The sequence below is a fragment of the Manihot esculenta genome, chromosome 3 (assembly GCF_001659605.2).
Source record: "Manihot esculenta cultivar AM560-2 chromosome 3, M.esculenta_v8, whole genome shotgun sequence".
NCBI lineage: Eukaryota > Viridiplantae > Streptophyta > Magnoliopsida > Malpighiales > Euphorbiaceae > Manihot > Manihot esculenta.
Window position 1 is genome coordinate 32,420,959 of NC_035163.2, and position 18,002 is coordinate 32,438,960.

The 18,002-nt window shown below is 34.4% G+C and overlaps 4 protein-coding genes across 5 annotated transcripts; all 4 read left to right on the top strand.

Moving 5' to 3' along the window:
- Positions 1-511: 511 nt before the first annotated feature.
- LOC110612237 (nuclear export mediator factor NEMF) lies at positions 512-7,631 on the top strand. Its single transcript, XM_021752966.2, has 14 exons — positions 512-786; positions 984-1,096; positions 1,194-1,290; positions 1,404-1,528; positions 1,641-2,175; positions 2,574-2,759; positions 3,308-3,601; positions 4,153-4,305; positions 4,718-4,872; positions 5,041-5,146; positions 5,234-6,112; positions 6,538-6,619; positions 6,728-7,090; positions 7,283-7,631. The coding sequence occupies exons 1-14, from the start codon at positions 682-684 to the stop codon at positions 7,474-7,476; spliced, it is 3,387 nt and encodes a 1,128-aa protein (XP_021608658.1). The 5' UTR covers positions 512-681; the 3' UTR covers positions 7,477-7,631.
- Positions 7,632-10,779: 3,148 nt separating this feature from the next.
- Positions 10,780-12,313, top strand: LOC110612239 (galactinol synthase 1). Its single transcript, XM_021752968.2, has 4 exons — positions 10,780-11,189; positions 11,268-11,588; positions 11,703-11,837; positions 11,933-12,313. The coding sequence occupies exons 1-4, from the start codon at positions 10,881-10,883 to the stop codon at positions 12,149-12,151; spliced, it is 984 nt and encodes a 327-aa protein (XP_021608660.1). The 5' UTR covers positions 10,780-10,880; the 3' UTR covers positions 12,152-12,313.
- Positions 12,314-12,435: 122 nt separating this feature from the next.
- LOC110612241 (stress-response A/B barrel domain-containing protein HS1) lies at positions 12,436-13,490 on the top strand. The gene is made up of 2 exons (XM_021752971.2): positions 12,436-12,982; positions 13,056-13,490. The coding sequence occupies exons 1-2, from the start codon at positions 12,843-12,845 to the stop codon at positions 13,243-13,245; spliced, it is 330 nt and encodes a 109-aa protein (XP_021608663.1). The 5' UTR covers positions 12,436-12,842; the 3' UTR covers positions 13,246-13,490.
- Positions 13,491-14,596: 1,106 nt separating this feature from the next.
- LOC110612240 (craniofacial development protein 1) lies at positions 14,597-17,351 on the top strand. Of its 2 annotated transcripts, none has more exons than XM_021752970.2 (6): positions 14,597-14,739; positions 15,380-15,470; positions 15,576-15,703; positions 15,796-15,999; positions 16,090-16,272; positions 16,640-17,351. In XM_021752970.2, the coding sequence occupies exons 2-6, from the start codon at positions 15,398-15,400 to the stop codon at positions 17,006-17,008; spliced, it is 957 nt and encodes a 318-aa protein (XP_021608662.1). In that variant the 5' UTR covers positions 14,597-14,739; positions 15,380-15,397; the 3' UTR covers positions 17,009-17,351. The 2 variants fall into 2 exon arrangements, with proteins under 2 accessions (XP_021608662.1, XP_021608661.1); XM_021752969.2 differs by having other exon boundaries at positions 14,616-14,779.
- Positions 17,352-18,002: the final 651 nt, after the last annotated feature.

An 18,002-nucleotide genomic window follows, 5' to 3' on the forward strand; every position in this document is an offset into this window, starting at 1 on the left:
ATGATTATAATTTTCTTAATCTCTTTAGACTGCCATTCGAAGAAAAATATTGTAAAAACATCACTCTAGTTGGAACGAATGTGGTAATCCAGACGGATCAATTTTTAATTTATATAATTATATTTTATTAACTTATATAATAATCATACTTTAATTTATTTTTATCAAATTATAAATAAATGTATACATAGATGTGCGTGAAAAAATTGAAAAAAATGAAATAATTTTACAAAAAAATTACAGCTAAAAATTTTGTTTATATATATATATATATTATTTAAAAAATATTATGAAAATTTTAATAATAAAAAATGATATCCATAACATCCTGCTGGTATTTTAACTTGTGTTTTTATTTTTTAGAAGTAAAACTTGAGTAATACTTAAGGCAAATTATGTACTGTAAAAAAGATTCCAACTACAAATCCTATCTCTTAATATTAATAAAAAAAAATAATAGTAACTTCGAAACATAGTGATTGTACAAAGATGATGGACAAAACGACGTCGCAAAGCATGTCGGAACTGGAAATTATCCAGGCACCAGGCGGTAGCGGGCAAGGCGAAGACCTTTCTCCATATTTTGAAATCGAAAGACAGCTCCTTTTGCTGCGGATATCTTCTCCAGTTCCATTCACAAGGACACAGAGAGAAAGAGCGATCTTTGAATAGGGAGAAGATATGGTGAAGGTACGGATGAACACGGCCGATGTGGCCGCAGAAGTCAAATGCTTGCGGAGGTTAATCGGCATGCGCTGTTCTAATGTCTATGATCTTTCTCCAAAGGTTCTTTCCAATTCTCTCCAGCTATTTTCTATCATGGAATTGCAGTCGATCACCAATTGCTTCGAACCGTCTCGTTTAATGACCTGTTGCTGAGTGTGTTCTTTTATTGCTGTTGATGTCATTGAACTTGATTGAATCCCTGAGCCGTTAATTGTGTTTTTTATTTTTTAATTCTCTGTTCTCTAATCAATTGGCAGACGTATGTATTCAAACTAATGAATAGCAGCGGAGTAACTGAATCAGGAGAGAGTGAGAAGGTTTTGCTCTTGATGGAAAGCGGTGTCCGCTTACATACAACTGCTTATGTTCGGTAATGCTTCGCTATTCTCTGTTCTATCCTTTATTTTTTATTTTTTCGAAAGAAATGGAAAATTCGACTTTTGAGTGCTGTTCTTCATGGTCTCTAGGGACAAAAGTAATACACCATCTGGGTTTACACTAAAATTAAGGAGGCATATACGTTCGAGGAGGCTTGAGGATGTTAGGCAGCTTGGATATGATAGGGTATATAACCTTTCTGGATCCTTTAAATTCTACGCCATTTCCTTTTACTGTTCCTTGCTATTGGTTTCACTGATTGGGTATTTTTTGTTTTTCTTTACCCTTTTTACCTCTAGATTGTTCTCTTCCAATTTGGACTTGGTGCTAATGCACACTATGTTATACTGGAGTTGTATGCACAAGGAAATATTCTGCTCACTGACTCTGATTTTACGGTTCTCACACTTCTTCGTTCTCACAGGTTGGCATTTCTTGTTCATTTCACCTACAATTTACTTTACCGCACACATATCTAGAAGAAATTATTCAATATTCATGCATTTCTTGTCTAAGTAACAACTTATTGATGACAGGGATGATGATAAAGGGTTTGCAATCATGTCAAGGCATCGATATCCTACTGAAATTTGTCGAGTTTTTGAGCGAACAACTGCTGCTAAACTGCAAGAAACTCTTTCATCCTTTAAGGAGCCTGAAAACACTGAACCAGTTAGTAATGATGAAAATAATACAGCTGATAAGGCTCAAAAAGAGAAGCAGTGTAAGCGTAAGGGTGGTAAATCTTCCGAGTTGAGTAAAAATGCCAGTGATGGAACTCGTGCCAAACAAGCCACATTAAAGAATCTTCTTGGGGAGGCATTGGGCTATGGTCCTGCACTTTCCGAGCACATGATATTGGATGCTGGTCTAGTCCCAAATACAAAAGTTTCTAAAAACAGTAGGTTAGATAATGACGCTATACAGGTTTTGCTTCATGCTGTTGCAAAATTTGAAGATTGGCTCCAAGATGTTATTTCAGGAAACAAAGTTCCCGAAGGATACATTTTGATGCAGATTAAACATTTGGGCAAGGACCATGCCCCATCTGAATCCAGAAGCTCTTGCCAGGTTATTGTTATTGTTACCTATGATGACATTCCTCTCTCCCCCTCCCCTCCCCCACACCACAAAACAAAACAAGAAGAAGAAGAAGAAGAAAAGCTTGCATGAGCGTTCGTGCACACACACACAAAAATTCTCACTTCTGCTCTTTTTTTCTGTGTTGGTAGTTTTGGGAGATCATCAAGTTCCCATTAGTCATGTTCAAAAGACTACAAACTTGATTTCCTCTCTCTCTCTCTCACTCTCTGTCTCTTTCTAACATTTTGGTTGATAAGAATCAAACATATAACCTACCTAAATCCTACCATGTGTGCTCCTTTACTTGAGCCACACCCAAAGGGTGGATGGTTAGAGTTGTAGTTGCATAATAGTTTTAATTAGCATAGTTTGGTTTTACTTTGCAGATATATGATGAGTTCTGCCCTATGTTACTGAACCAATTCAGGACAAGGGAACATATGAAATTTGATACATTTGATGCAGCATTGGATGAATTCTACAGCAAAATTGAGAGTCAAAGGTCAGAACAACAGCAAAAGGCAAAGGAGGACTCTGCTATTCAGAAACTAAATAAAATACGCCTGGATCAGGTCTTTTTTTTTTTATTTACTTAACATGCCATTTAAAAAATTAGAATTCTTTCTTGTTACACTGTATACCATGTATGATTGTGTGCACTTGTATGCCTCCTTTTTGTCAATTGTCTGGTGCTTCCTGGAATGTTTCTACATATGAGGGCAAGCTTAGCACTGGCTTTTTCTTGTTTACAATATTCATTTGATTTGACACTTGCATCTTATGTGCACATAAATGAGGCATGAATTTACACTTTGATTGGCAATTGTTTTTTTTATCATATAAGCAGTAAGAGAACCATTCTTTACTTTTTTGGATGAAGGGGAAGAAACATATTTTCCCCTCTATCTTACATTAATTAATAATTTTGCTGGGATCCCTGCAGAACTACATGTATTCCTTGGGGCCATGTCCTTTACCGGGCATTATCATATGTTTCATCAAGATTATGGTGGTCTTATGAATGAGAATTTTAGTAGTTTATGTAATACTTGCTTTTACGATGAAATTTTAACATTTGAGTCTACTTTTTATTTTAATACATTTCCATTCTATGTTACAGGAAAATCGAGTGCTAACATTGAGGAAAGAAGTGGAACACTGTGTTAGAATGGCAGAATTAATAGAATACAACTTAGAAGATGTAGATGCTGCTATATTGGCTGTTCGTGTAGCTCTTGCAAAGGGAATGAGTTGGGAGGATCTTACTCGCATGGTGAAGGAAGAGAAGAAGTTGGGGAACCCTGTGGCTGGCCTAATTGACAAGCTCCACCTTGAAAGAAACTGCATGACATTGCTTTTGAGCAACAATCTTGACGAAATGGATGATGATGAGAAGACACTTCCGGTTGACAAGGTGCTACATGAATGCAAACTAAGACATGGCACACTTTAAGGACTTGCACTAAAAGTGATTCATGAAAACCTTTGTTGCATTATCTATTTTCTACTGTAATTTCAATTAATACACGCCGTTTTACTTATCTTGATAAATTTGCTTCTGAACTTTGAATGCATAAGATTCATCAATTTCTGGTTGTTATATGCTCTTTCTTCATTAATGGCATTGCCACAACACTAAAATATGACTTTGGATTTTGGAGAGTTAATGACGGTTCATCGTTAACATCTATTCTGTTTGTGCACTAGATTAGACCACAGATTTTGATGTAGCTCCTCCATTTTGATTTGATCTTGTGATTATTTTCATAACATATTCCTCTATTTGAAGTACAGTGTTAGTCACATGCATAAATTGGATTAAAACATTGTCCATATAAATTGTTACACACACACATGTTCATATATATACACATATATGCACACATATGCAATACATCTATACACACCATCATTATTAATGTGTACTTGTCTTTTTCCTCCCTCTCTCTTTTCCCCCTTGTGCAGGTTGAAGTGGATTTGGCACTTTCTGCGCATGCCAATGCTCGGAGGTGGTATGAACAGAAGAAAAAGCAGGAGAGTAAACAGGAAAAGACTGTTACAGCTCATGAAAAAGCTTTTAAAGCAGCTGAGAGAAAGACTCGTATCCAGCTTTCACAGGTATCCATAGTTTGGAAATATATGCTTGTTTCATTAATGGCCTCCTGATTTACACGAGTCATCATGAGTTATTTTGCAAATCAAAAGGATATGCTTTATTAAAAAGTAGAAAACTCAGCAGAATCAAAGCTAAGTGTGTTGTCATGTTGAATTAGTGACTGGCTCAAATATTTCTTGTTATTGGTTCTGTGCCATGATTTACTCCTAGAAGATTACAATGTTTAACAGGATTTCTGAAAGGATAATAATTTCCCAATTTCAACATAAAATAATTCTATTATGAAAACATTATGCATTCTTGTCAAAAAAGCAACAGGGTCTCATGATTTTCATGTTCTTATTGTTATTTCAACACATTATATCTAAGAACTTACATTTTAATATGCTTTTTTTTTTCACCAAATGTATGCAGGAAAAATCAGTTGCCACTATATCACATATGCGCAAAGTTCACTGGTTTGAGAAATTTAATTGGTTCATCAGCAGTGAGAATTATCTGGTTATTAGTGGACGTGATGCTCAACAAAATGAGATGATAGTCAAGCGTTATATGTCAAAAGGAGATCTGTAAGTGTATTTGCAATATTAAAATTGTTTCCATAGGAATTTTAGTTAATACTTTGCTGAGCAAGAGGACGTACTAGTAAATTTCAGATAGTAATATTTCTTTTTGGCATGCAATTTGTAATGAAGTGAATATAGTAGCAATATCTTTTCATTGAAACTGTGGAACAGGTATGTCCATGCAGATCTGCATGGAGCTTCTAGTACTGTGATCAAGAATCATAGGCCTGAACAACCTGTACCTCCTCTCACTTTAAACCAAGCTGGATGTTTTACAGTAAGTTATTCTCTCTATTACTGTGTTTATTTGATTTCATCCAGCACATATGCAGCATGATTTGAGTTCAATAAATTTACAATGTAGGTTTGCCATAGCCAGGCATGGGATTCAAAGATTGTCACTAGTGCTTGGTGGGTGTACCCTCATCAGGTCAGTAAAACTGCTCCTACAGGGGAGTATCTCACTGTGGGAAGTTTCATGATTCGTGGAAAGAAAAACTTTCTTCCTCCACATCCTCTTATAATGGGCTTTGGGTTGTTATTTCGCCTGGATGAGAGCTCTTTAGGATCACATTTAAATGAACGGAGGGTACGTGGTGAAGAGGAAGGAATAAATGACTTTGAAGAAAGTGGACCTCCCCAAGAAATTTCTGATTCTGAGTCAGAGAAGTCAGTTACAGACAAAGAACTTGTTTTAGAATCAAAAAATGTTACAGTTGACTTGAATGCTGAAGTCGAGGATCCACTTAAATTTCTTCCACAAGATGCTACCATCAGTGAGATCAACAAGGAAGACACATCCAATATTGTTGGGAACAGTTATGGTGTTGCTTCTGTCACCCCACAACTTGAGGATCTCATTGATAGAGCTCTTGGGCTCGGACCTGCTGCAGTATCTCAAAAACATTATGGAGTTGAAACATCTCAGGTTAATATGTCTGAGGATCATGGTTCTGAGGAATGGAAGGCAACAGGGAGAGATAAACCCCATATATCGAAGGCTGAAAGAAGAAAGCTCAAGAAAGGTCACAAAAATGGTGCTGGAGATGCAAATGTTGAGTTGGAAAACGAAGAATCAAAAGAAACTGTTGTCTCTGTTAGTCAACCTGAAAAGAGTGTCCAAAATAGCAAGGTAATAGGTGGAAAAATCAGTCGTGGTCAGAAGGGTAAACTTAAGAAGATGAAGGAGAAGTATGCAAATCAGGATGAGGAAGAGAGAAGTATTCGAATGGCTTTACTGGCTGTGAGTACACGAACTTCCACTTTTATCATTTTGCAAAATTCAGATATTTTCTTCTATCATATACAAGGTATTTGTGTCCCTAGAAACATTAATTTTTTGTTTTAACTTCTTACTTCCATAACTTTTGTAGCTTCTTTCAGAGACCTATCACTTTCACCTAATACTAGATTTTTTTTTTGTTTCTCTTCATTAAATGGGATTTTAGTATGGAAGTGAGACATGACCTGTTTTGCTAAACTAGGAGGTACCAGTCTTTCAGAGTTGTCATTTTTTTCTAGTTTCACAATTCTATAGAAAAGCCCATTAAGCCTTCCTGCACTTTAACAGACCAAGAATTTACGTTGGGGCTATGTTTTTCTTTGGAATAGTAGTGCCAACTCACTTGCTTTTTAATGCTGTAATTGACCATACATTCACATTTTCAGTCTGCTGGAAATACTCGCAAGAAACATGGAGAGACACAAAATCAAACTGTTGCTGCTGGCAAAGACAAGATGCCTATTATCAGTACACTTTCCTTTCCATGCTTCAGTGATTTAAGTTTAGGAAAGATTATTTGATATTTTAATTGTTTTTGTATGCTAAATCTAGATGCTTGATTGTTCATTCTGGCAGGTCCTGAAAATGCACCAAAAGTATGTTATAAATGTAAGAAGGCAGGTCACCTGTCTCGAGATTGCCCAGAGCATCCTAATGATAATTCTAACAATAATGCAAATGGTGCACTGAGCAATGACACTCGTGTTGGTTTTGATCGTATCAATTTGGAGGTAGACAAGGTGGCGCTGGAAGAGGATGACATCCATGAGATAGGTGAAGAAGATAAAGGGAAGTTAAATGATTTGGATTACTTGACTGGGAATCCTTTGCCTAGCGACATTCTATTATATGCTGTGCCTGTCTGTGGTCCCTACAGTGCAGTGCAGTCGTACAAGTACCGTGTGAAGATTGTTCCTGGCACTGCAAAGAAAGGAAAAGGTATCTCTTTCTTTTCTAATGCTTATATTCACTGGCCATTCTGCCTTTCTGCAGTTCTCCTGCATGCACAAAAACAAATGTTGCATTGTGGCTGGGGAAGCATTTGCCTATTCCTCCAGTCTTTGAATTTACTATCATCTTTTTTCCTCAATAGAAATCTGACTAATCTGTGGGCTTGATCTCTCCTTGTAGCTGCAAAAACTGCCTTGAGCTTGTTCAGCCACATGCAAGAAGTTACTAGCAGGGAAAAGGAATTGATGAAAGCATGTACAGATCCTGAACTAGTTGCTGCAATTATTGGCAATGTGAAGATCACCGCGGCAGGCCTCACACAATTGAAGCAGAAGCAAAAGAAAGGTAAGAAAAGCAGGAAAGAGGAGAGCTAAAGAGTTTTGCTTCGTTAGGAGTTTGTAAATGCAAATTTTGATGGTTATCGGAAGGGCTGTATCTCTTGTATGTTCCTTGTACTGTTCTGGAAGAGAAGAGTTTCCTTTAGAACTGCAGTTACAGTTGAAATACATTACAAAATATATTATCTTCACTTTTCTCAAGGTGACAAAAACCCTTGTGGTTAAATGCCAACTTGATGCCAGTAAATAATAAACTTTCACTATTCGCTACGGAAGTTTTGTTTAAGATTTGAAGGTATAATAGAAAAGTGATGGTCATGCTACTGTTGAGTTGCACTGATGTAATATGATTGGGATGCTGAATTCCAGCATGGATATATTGGTCATCAAGTTATAAGCTGGTGGAAAAAGACAATTGAAGTCGCAAGAAATGAAGTTGAACTTGGAAAAAGGCCATTTAACCTTTACTCGAGGAGCCATATTGCTACGTAGAAGAGGCCACTTGAGTGAAAAACCAGATTTTTTGTTTCTAGTATGGCTTCTTTTGAGGAGTTGATTTTGTGGAGCAATTGCACTAGAGGATTAAATCGAAGGGGAATGTGGGTAGGCCGTGGGTGCTTTACTCGTCCACGACAAAATCAAATGGAATACAATGGTAAAACTTCAATGGCTCAGGCTGAAACTCTTCCATTTGTACAAATTTCATTTTACCGACCAAAGCAATGACTAAGGAGCTCAGTCCTCAAATCATGTGCAGTGGGAACGTAAATCAAGTGCAAAACCTCTGCTGGCACGTCTGAAGCTAACGGACCCAAGATCCCATCAGAGCTCATCCACTCTGTTTAACAAATGTAAAATCAGGTTACTGGATGAATATACGATCTCCCTCTTGAATCAAGATACTGGTATATTTACTAATGCATGTCCTAACAAATAACAAGTAAATGGTTCCGATTCATCAGCTTTATTTTTATAAGGATCTAAAAAGTATAAACTTAGGATTTCCATCTGACCAAAATTTTCTTATTTACTGCGATTAGAGAGAGAATATTTTCCAACTTGTTATTTTTGGGCAGCTCAGATGATGAGAAATGAATTTGGACAAGCACCTCAGGCAGAAAGCTTACTAAAACAGGACTAGGGATAAGATACATATACGGGAAAAATAGGAACGGAAGCAATGGGAAATAATATGAGAGCACCCAAAATCACAAGACTATCTTTCAATGATTGCCTTAATTATGAATCCCCTGTCAAAGGGTTGATTCAAATATTTCTTCAGATTTGAAATTCGAAACTATTTTTTGGTATAGTAAGACAGTTATTTTCAATTAATGCTATTTACGCAAGTAACTTAAAACTTTTATCTCAACGTGCAAAAGTAATGTTCCTTGTCAATACGTAATTGGTATATTTGCACATATTTTCTTTTTTTTTTTTTTCCAAAAAATAACTGGCATGTGGGATCAGAATTGAGAGAACAAATTGAAAGTGATGTTTTTTTTTTTTATTATTTATTTATTGATTTAATTGGAACATACGTAGTTGTTTTCTTGACTAGATATGCCCCTCAATCAATCACACAGTAAGGAGTAAGGAAAGCATCTATATCTCCTGAGAAATTAAAGCCAAAAAACAAAAAAAGAAAAGAAAAAGATTCGAAAATTGCCCTAACCTCATCTACACCTGTTGCCTCAACACACCACAAGTATATCCGTGACCAACTATTTTTGGTATCAAGGAATATAAACTGAAAATGACTCTCTCAAATAAAAAGAAAAAAAAATCCAGTTTATTTTCTTTTTATTTTTTTCAGAAATATATTTATTACAATTTGTATTTAAAGATATATATATATATATAATAATATAAAAAAATTATAAAATTATTTTAATTAAAATATAAATTTTACCCAAAAATATATATTGATATATTCTCAAATACACATAAAAAAAATAAAATAGATAAAAAATTAGTACTCTCTTTTTCTTTTGAGGCTCTCTCTCCTTCTTTTTCTTTCTCTTCTCTCCTCCCTCTCCCCATAACTTTTATAAAATAAACTCTCGCTCTATAATTTCTTGAATCTAACTTATGCATAAAAGAGTTTTCATTTGAGTATTTCTAAAAAACTCCGAATCTATTTTCTTTATTTTATAAATTCTATTTTCAATATTGCAGCGTGGACCTATTTCATAAAGTAATGAAAATTCTTCATCAATACAGAGTAAGAGTTGAATCGATTTAATTTTAATCAGTAAAAAAATTAATAAAATTAAATTAAATTGATTAGTAAATAATAATATATTTTTAATAATATAAAGAGATTTCACTATAATTAAAATTAAATATTAAAATTAAAGTATAAGAAATTTATTAAAATGTTACATCGATCAAGCTGAATTATATTGAAAAAAATTAAATTACTTCAATTTAAATAAATTTTATTTAAAATTGATTTAATTTTTATAAATATTAAAATTTTAATTTTTAATTTATTTATTCAAAATCAAACCAATCTAATATCAACTAAAAAACAATACAATAAATTAAATATCAATAAAATACCCCTAAATTAAAATTTCAATGAGCTTAGTACTTCTTTTATTAATAAAATGAGTTCTCTTAATATATATATACCCATTTACTTTTTTTTTTTTATCTAATTTCAACTAAACTTAAAATTCAATATTTTATAAATTTGAAAAATAATTTAATATTTATAAATAGTTTATTAGATAATTATGCATTGATTCGAATGTTTAATTTTAATTTGTTAATATATATGCTCTATTCTTTTTTTAGTATGATTAATTCTGATGAAGATTCCAACTCTTACTGTGTTTATTCTCTAGTATCTGAAATTGCTAAAATTAAAATTATTACAGAGAATATCCTCCAGGTTTCATTAGTAGGATTTTTACTCAAATTGGATATTCAAAACTAAATAGCTCCAACCCAATATAGAAATAGTCATTGGAAATTCACAATACTTAATATTTATAATAATTTATTAAAAGAAAAACTTATTGCTTAAAAAAATATAATCACCATACATAACAATTTTTCTCATAAACTCCTTTTCATTACGCATTGATAAATTCTGTAAAAGAAAATTTTCATTAGTGTAACTACGAAACTATACTATCATATCTCCCCCTTTGCTCGCCAGATTACTGTTTTTAATATTTTACACAGTAAAAATTTCTTTTAAAAAGTTTCATAATTAATTTAAATTGAAATATTAATTTGTTGGCGGAATAATAATGTAAGAATTACTTATTTTCTCTAATGTCGCTTACCACTTTCACCATGCATGCTTATAAATAGATGCACCCCTACACTATCATCTCATGCCATCAGTTTCCTTAGATCTTTCTCCTTCCATTATTCTCTCTCTCTTCTTCAATCTTAATTTACCTTCTTACTCTTAATCTTTAAAGATGTCTCCTAACGCAACCATGGAGGAATCTCCCATGGACTCCAAATCCAGAGCATATGTGACGTTCTTGGCTGGCAATGGGGATTACGTGAAGGGTGTGGTCGGTTTAGCTAAGGGTTTAAGGAAGGCAGAATCTGCATACCCTCTTGTGGTTGCTGTTCTACCTGACGTCCCGGAGGAGCACCGCCAAATTCTTGAATCTCACGGCTGTATTGTCCGTGAAATTGAGCCGGTCTACCCGCCGGAGAACCAGACCCAGTTTGCCATGGCTTATTATGTGATTAACTACTCAAAGCTTCGTATTTGGGAGGTAAAAATAATAATTATCTGATAAATGTTTCTTGTTTATATAACTATATCAGCTTAAGGAGTGTTCTTATTGTTGCAGTTTGTGGAGTATGAAAAGATGATATACTTGGATGGTGATATACAAGTGTTTGAGAATATTGATCACCTATTCGATTCAGCAAATGGGTATTTGTACGGTGTTATGGATTGTTTCTGCGAGAGGAATTGGAGATTCTCTCCACAGTACAAGATTGGTTACTGCCAACAGTGTCCTGAAAGAATTCAATGGCCCAAGGAGATGGGCTCTCCACCTCCTCCTTACTTCAATGCCGGAATGTTCGTGTTTGAGCCTAATCTTAAGACCTACTCTGATCTCTTGGAGACCCTCAAAGTCACCCCCACAACTTCTTTTGCTGAGCAGGTTCCCTTTTTTCTCCAAATCCAATTTAACACCCAAATATCCTTTTATTTTTTTAATTTTCCTTTGATAATCGGTGATGAATTGGGGTTTTAATTGTATGTGCATGAATTCAAGGACTTTCTGAACATGTTCTTCAAGGATGTGTACAAGCCAATCCCTCCAGAGTACAACCTTATTTTGGCTATGCTATGGCGCCATCCTGAAAATGTGGAGTTGGACAAAGTGAAGGTTGTCCATTATTGTGCAGATGTAAGGGATGAGATCAGAGAAACTGAAGTGATTAAACTTAGATGAGATTGAACATTTTTTTTTTTCTAATTACAAATATATGTGATCTCTTGTAGGGTGGAAAGCCATGGAGGTACACAGGGAAAGAAGTGAACATGGAGAGAGAGGACATAAAGCTGCTGGTGAAGAAGTGGTGGGATATATACGAAGATGAGGCATTGCCCTGCAAGAATGCTGTGGCTGCAACTCATCATGGAAAACTTGGCTCCATGATTGCTTCTTTGACTGAAGAAGAAATGGTTGATCAGCAGAGAACTGCTCCATCTGCTGCTTAAAAATATGTATTAATTCTAATTATAGATATGTGAACTCTATATATATATATATAGAGAGAGAGAGAGAGAGAGAATTAATGTAAGGGATATAATAATTAATGTAATGGTGTGTTGTGTTAATAAATGGTAATTGCAAGCTTGCATGCCTTGGCACCTACAAAATACTCCAAGAATCAAGCACGACTAAGTGTTATATTTATGCATATAGTTGAAAGCATATTATTTTATTTTTCAAAGTATTATATTGCCTTGTTGGTTAAGGTAGAAGGGCCAATTTTCATCTTTTCAAGCAACTCATATTATTTTTTATTTTTTGCATGGAATAGCAGACTATGAATGGTAATCGCAAGACCTCCCAAGTAATCGGCAACGTCTAGCTGCCAAAATGGACCAATTTTTTATTAGGCTAGCTCCCGGTAAGTTAATAGTCTTCATTCAAATCCCAACCGGGCCATAATTAATTAGACTTTGTCTAATATGCTTATAATAATACCAATCCTATTATAATTCAACATCCATGGCATCTGAAACTTCTAGAGTATCAGAAAAAATCAAAATCTGAAAGCCAGTTGATAAATTTGACAACTTTAGCCGTTAAGAGCCTCTATAAATAGTTGGTTAAACAGCCCAATGAAGACATCATCGCAAAAGCTAAGAATTAGCAGTTGCTGAATTATTAACACAGAGATCAATGGCAGAAGCAAAAGGAGTCGCCAAGCACATTGTTCTAGTGAAGTTCAAAGAAGAAGTTTCAGCTGAAGAGATTGAGCAACTCATAAAGGGATACGCCAATCTCGTCAATCTGATTCCACCCATGAAGTCTTTCCGTTGGTAATTCTGAAATTAATATATTAATTATTTAAATTTTCTCTGCCATTAATTTTGAAATGAATGGCATCCACAGGGGTATAGATGCAGGCATTGAGAATCTGACACAAGGTTATACGCATGCGTTTGAATCTACCTTCGAAACTACACAAGGGATTGCAGAATACGTAGCTCATCCTGCTCATATTGAATTTTCCAATCAGCTTGCTCCTGCTCTTCACCAAGTCCTTACTATCAACTACCAATCCAATACTGTTCATCTCTAAAAAAATTTTCATTCGAAATTAACCATATCGAATAACAAGAGTAATCTCTCTTTCTTCAAAAACTTCAATAAATGGATGCTATTGAAGCTCCTGTTTGTATTTAGTTATTATTAATATTTTTGCTTAGTTTGAATTCATCAATTAATGAATATGTTATCTTTTCTTTTCCTTTATGTAATTTATTTTTGTTGCCATAGATTAAAACAACAAGTTCTACTCAGGGAATAAGGAGCAACAAACCAGAAATCTTCACATGAAATTCCCACTTTAACAGCTTAGTTTAATTCCTATTTAATGAAAAAATTCAAGACTATTTATGGTAAAAAAGAGAAAATCTTGCAATCTATATGTCCAGTACCATTAAGTTTTATTTTTATTGAATTCATGTTGGTCTTACGAAACGTTCACAAAATATTTTATTCTATATTTTTTATTATTTACAAAATAAAAACTTTAAACTTATCTAAAAATTTTGTTTTTTTGAGATTTTTAAAACTTTTTTTAACTCATCAAATTAATAAATTAAAATAAACTACTCATCTTTATATTACCTTATTTTCTTTACTTAATAAAATTTCCATTCCATCTATTCAAATACTATTTCATTTCTTATAAAAAATTATTTAATAAACTGGTGTACCATATAAAATTATTTTTATGATATAATTAGGGATCACAATGGATTATTATTTTCAAATATCAGATCAGATTGAACTCTAATAATACAGATATGGGTAGTTATAATCAGATTTAAAATAAATTTAAATTTAAAAAATAATATCTGTTATGGATTCAGATCAAATTCAAATTTTATGTATAAATATCTATTATCTAAATATATTTATATAAATAATTAATTTAATATAAAAATATATTTTATAATAATATTTATAAATATTTATATTTTTTTATTTAAAAATTAAAATTTAAATATTTTTTAAAAAAATAAATTTTTTAAATAAAAAATTATTAATAAAAAATATTAATAATAATCGAATTTAAAATGAATTCGAATTAATTTTTAATCGAATTCAGAATGATTTGAATATCGAGAATATAAATCGAATTTGAGTTTTAAAAATTTAATTTTCACGAGAATTTTAACTGTTTATATCTCTGAATATAATAAGTTAATAAAAATAAAATAAATAGAATAAATAATAGTAACTTTAAAAAAAACACTACTTTTATGTGAATATATTACTGTAATTTATTAATGGTATCACGTAAGCTCCTTCTGGATAATTTTTCAAACTTTTGTTTGAAACGGAAAAAAGACAGAAGACCAACGACACCGTTTAGATTGGTGGTAGGCCCACATCCTCCTATGGATGCTGAAGTGGTAAAATCAGGACTGGACAATCAAAACTAATTCTGCTTGATAAATAGATCCGCCCATAAAGGAAAAACGATGAGAAAAAGGAGGGAGCTCTGAGTCCAGATACCTCCCTCAATTGCCCAGTAAGAAGAAGAAGACTAAGAATTCTGCCTGAGGTGAAATAGATCATCATCATCTGCAATTCCTAGTCCATAGGTATTTATGCATGTATCTCTCTGGATAATCATGTTTATTAGGGTTTTCTGTGTTTGCTCGTTCTGTACTTGGAACGCATTATATTTAGGTTTTTGTATGAATTTTATTGCTTCCTTCTTTATTCTTCATTGTTTTCCTAGTCCATAGGTATTTATGCATGTATCTCTCTGGATAATCATGTTTATTAGGGTTTTCTGTGTTTGCTCGTTCTGTACTTGGAACGCATTATATTTAGGTTTTTGTATGAATTTTATTGCTTCCTTCTTTATTCTTCATTGTTTTCCTCTAAGTAGTTTGGATTATTTGGAAAATTTTCTCTAATAGTCATACTATATGGAGTTCTATTTATTTTTTATTTTTTGGCACCAGGCTGAAAAGTTAAACTTAAAATTAAAATCATTTAAGGGGGACTGGTTATCAAGTACCTATGTAAGAGGAGAAAGCACTAGACTTCACATTGGCCAAGTTGGTCCTTGTGTTCGTTATCTTAATTTTTGAGAAGTAAAATGTGGGGAGTTTTTTGAAAATGGGACTTTATAATTCTCTCCGGTTGAGTTATATTTGGTATTGAAGTAGTTGGAATCTTGTGGTGTTTTTCAGGGAAGATAAATGTAAAGGATGGATTCTCAAACTGAGTCTTCACAGAAAGTTGATTCAGTTTTGTGTTCAGAGCCAAAACCAGCAGAATGTGGTAAGAACTCAGGAATATATATTGGTTTGTGTTCAATTATTGGCATGTTTCATCATTAGCTGCTCTAAATGAGACATGTGCGCTGGATTGTGCTTGTCTTGCTAGACATGGAAGCACGGGTGCAAGCAATGTGGGAGCAAATGAATAAAGGGTTAGGTAAAAAGCCTGTCAAACCCGTTTTAAGTAAAAGTATTAGTTCAACCATGAATGCTAATTCAAAGAAATTCAATGATGTAAGGATTCTCTCTTTCACCTTTTTTTAGTGAGTTATTTGGATGAGAGCTGTATGAAGTGTTATTGATTTATGTTTTCTCTTATGTGCTAGAATTGGATGAAATATCTGGGCCTCGCGCCAAAGAAGGCAGGATGCTCTGGACAAGATAACCGGCAGAATGGAGCAAGTGGTTTGCAGGATGATACCGGCAAAGAGGACGAGGTTGCTGCTAGGTCAGACCAAATGAATAAGGGAGTGTCTAATAATATGTTTTCTAGCCAGTCTTCAGATAGTACTTCACAAAATAAGTCTGATGTGAGTACTGTTTGCTTTTCTTAGTATGTAGTGAAAGATGTCCAGCCGTGTTCTTTACTATCAATTTGATAGCATGCTCTTATTTCATAGAATTGGATGGCTTATCTGGGTCTGGCAACAAAGAAATCAGAAAGCTCTGGACCATATGCATCACAAAAGGGATCTGATGTTTTGCAAAATGCTACTAGTGATGAGGCCAGGAAACTTGCTGCTGCTGCTCTCTCAGCAGTTAAGGATGCTGCAGCCGCTGCATCAGGTAGGGGTAAAGTCGAGGTATGTACAAACTCTTCCTTCCTGTTTATTGACCTTCTTTGTTGTACTTAGCTCGTTGTATTATGGCCCTGGCTAAAGATTAGTGGTTGTTTTTATCAATATGAAGATGGTATTTTCCCCTGTATTGTGAGATATGAATCTGTAAAAAAATGACCTACACTTTCAGTTTGAGTTGCCTCTCTTGTCTTACTTGCAGTTCTGTTATCTTTTATTTAAACCTGAATCAACTAAGATGCACCCCTGCGATAATGTGTTTGGGAACTTTGGCTTCATATGCAAAATCAAATGGAAATTCTATTGTATCTTGATGGTCTGTGAACTTCTTAATTTTGGTGCCAACGTTTTTTTCTGTTATTTCCTTTTGCAGATCACAGAGGTTCGAGATTTTGCTGGTCAGCAAATTGAAGTTAAGAAGTTTGTTGATGCAGAGTCGAAGGAGGCTGCTGAAAAGGCCAGAGCTCCTCCACCTTCTGCAGTGGACGCTGTTCTAGAGCAAATTAAGAAGAAACCTAAGCTCAGCGTGCTTGACAAGACGAAAAAGGATTGGGGAGAATTTAAGGAAGAGAATAAGGGACTAGAAGAGGAGTTAGATGCTTATAAGAAAAGCTCAAACCAGTATCTGGACAAGGTGTCGTTCTTGCAACGAACTGATTACCGAGAATTTGAGAGAGAAAGAGATGCTCGGCTAGCTCTTCAGGCCAGGAGGAGGACAGATATGCGAGAGGATGATCTCTAAGTTCATAATTTCCAGCTTGCTCAGCTATCATGAGCTCATGGATATCAGGGGATTGACCTGGTTTTTTCTTACAATGTAGTGAAGGGCTTCCTCCTCATAGTGGACTATTTGTTGAGGAGCTGTAATGAATTGGTTATGCTGCCAAAGTCCTGTGATGTATTGTGATAACTTTGAAGGAAGAGAGTAGCGTCAACCAAAAGATTATGCACTTCTACAATTTTTCATCAGATGGTTTTGCATGTTATTTCTGGAGCCAATAGAAACAGTGGACACGCGATTATGGAAAAACATAATCTTCTGGTTTTTCCTTTTCAACATATAATGCATGTTGGAGTTATCCCAAGTTATTGTTTGTGGACATTCAATGTGACTATAAATCAAGTGTTCAGTGAGAAGGCGGCTCATAATCTCAGACTAAAAAGTAAAAAGCCTGCAACATTATTCTTAAGGCACTGTAGGTTACCTGTGAATGGGAAAAATGTGCAAAAGGAACTTTTAGATTGTGGATGGTTTCAACTAACACAGAAACAAAAACACACAGAGGACCCAAAAACTCTTAACACGAACGAACCAATCATGCTCCAACCAGAAAAGCAATTCCGTAGGAGGATCTCGAAGCCTATGAGTACCATTGGAAACAATTCCGTATAGGTGGTCCGCATGGAAATTCGCTTCTCTGTAGACACTACCTATGCTGCTAACAGATCAGTACTTCCTTCCTCATGAATTACTCAATTAAGACTCGCCGAACTTTTTCATGTGAAGCCTCCCTTTGCTATAGTAGAGAGAGTTTTCTCTTGAGGCAGAAGGCTCTTTCTTGTGCTGATTTAGTGCCGCTATCCTGTCCTTTGTCCCTGTTGAGTGAGGTTAGTGCTGTAAAAACGGGCTATCCGGTTCGACTTAGTCGCTCTGGAGTCGATTTTAAAATGGCCAAATTTAAAAACTTCGTCTATTTTATTTATTAATTATTCACACAATAAAATCTCAAGTAAAT

Bases quoted from the DNA above. Each gene is read 5' to 3' on its own strand.
- LOC110612237 (XM_021752966.2), top strand. From the start codon at position 682: ATGGTGAAGGTACGGATGAACACGGCCGATGTGGCCGCAGAAGTCAAA. The intron at 6,113-6,537 runs GTGAGTACACGA...TCACATTTTCAG, and splicing joins TTCGAATGGCTTTACTGGCT to TCTGCTGGAAATACTCGCAA. The intron at 6,620-6,727 runs GTACACTTTCCT...TCATTCTGGCAG, and splicing joins AGACAAGATGCCTATTATCA to GTCCTGAAAATGCACCAAAA.
- LOC110612239 (XM_021752968.2), top strand. From the start codon at position 10,881: ATGTCTCCTAACGCAACCATGGAGGAATCTCCCATGGACTCCAAATCC. The intron at 11,589-11,702 runs GTTCCCTTTTTT...CATGAATTCAAG, and splicing joins CAACTTCTTTTGCTGAGCAG to GACTTTCTGAACATGTTCTT. The intron at 11,838-11,932 runs GTAAGGGATGAG...GATCTCTTGTAG, and splicing joins TTGTCCATTATTGTGCAGAT to GGTGGAAAGCCATGGAGGTA.
- LOC110612241 (XM_021752971.2), top strand. From the start codon at position 12,843: ATGGCAGAAGCAAAAGGAGTCGCCAAGCACATTGTTCTAGTGAAGTTC. The intron at 12,983-13,055 runs GTAATTCTGAAA...TGGCATCCACAG, and splicing joins CCCATGAAGTCTTTCCGTTG to GGGTATAGATGCAGGCATTG.
- LOC110612240 (XM_021752970.2), top strand. From the start codon at position 15,398: ATGGATTCTCAAACTGAGTCTTCACAGAAAGTTGATTCAGTTTTGTGT. The intron at 15,471-15,575 runs GTAAGAACTCAG...TTGTCTTGCTAG, and splicing joins GCCAAAACCAGCAGAATGTG to ACATGGAAGCACGGGTGCAA. The intron at 16,000-16,089 runs GTGAGTACTGTT...CTTATTTCATAG, and splicing joins CTTCACAAAATAAGTCTGAT to AATTGGATGGCTTATCTGGG.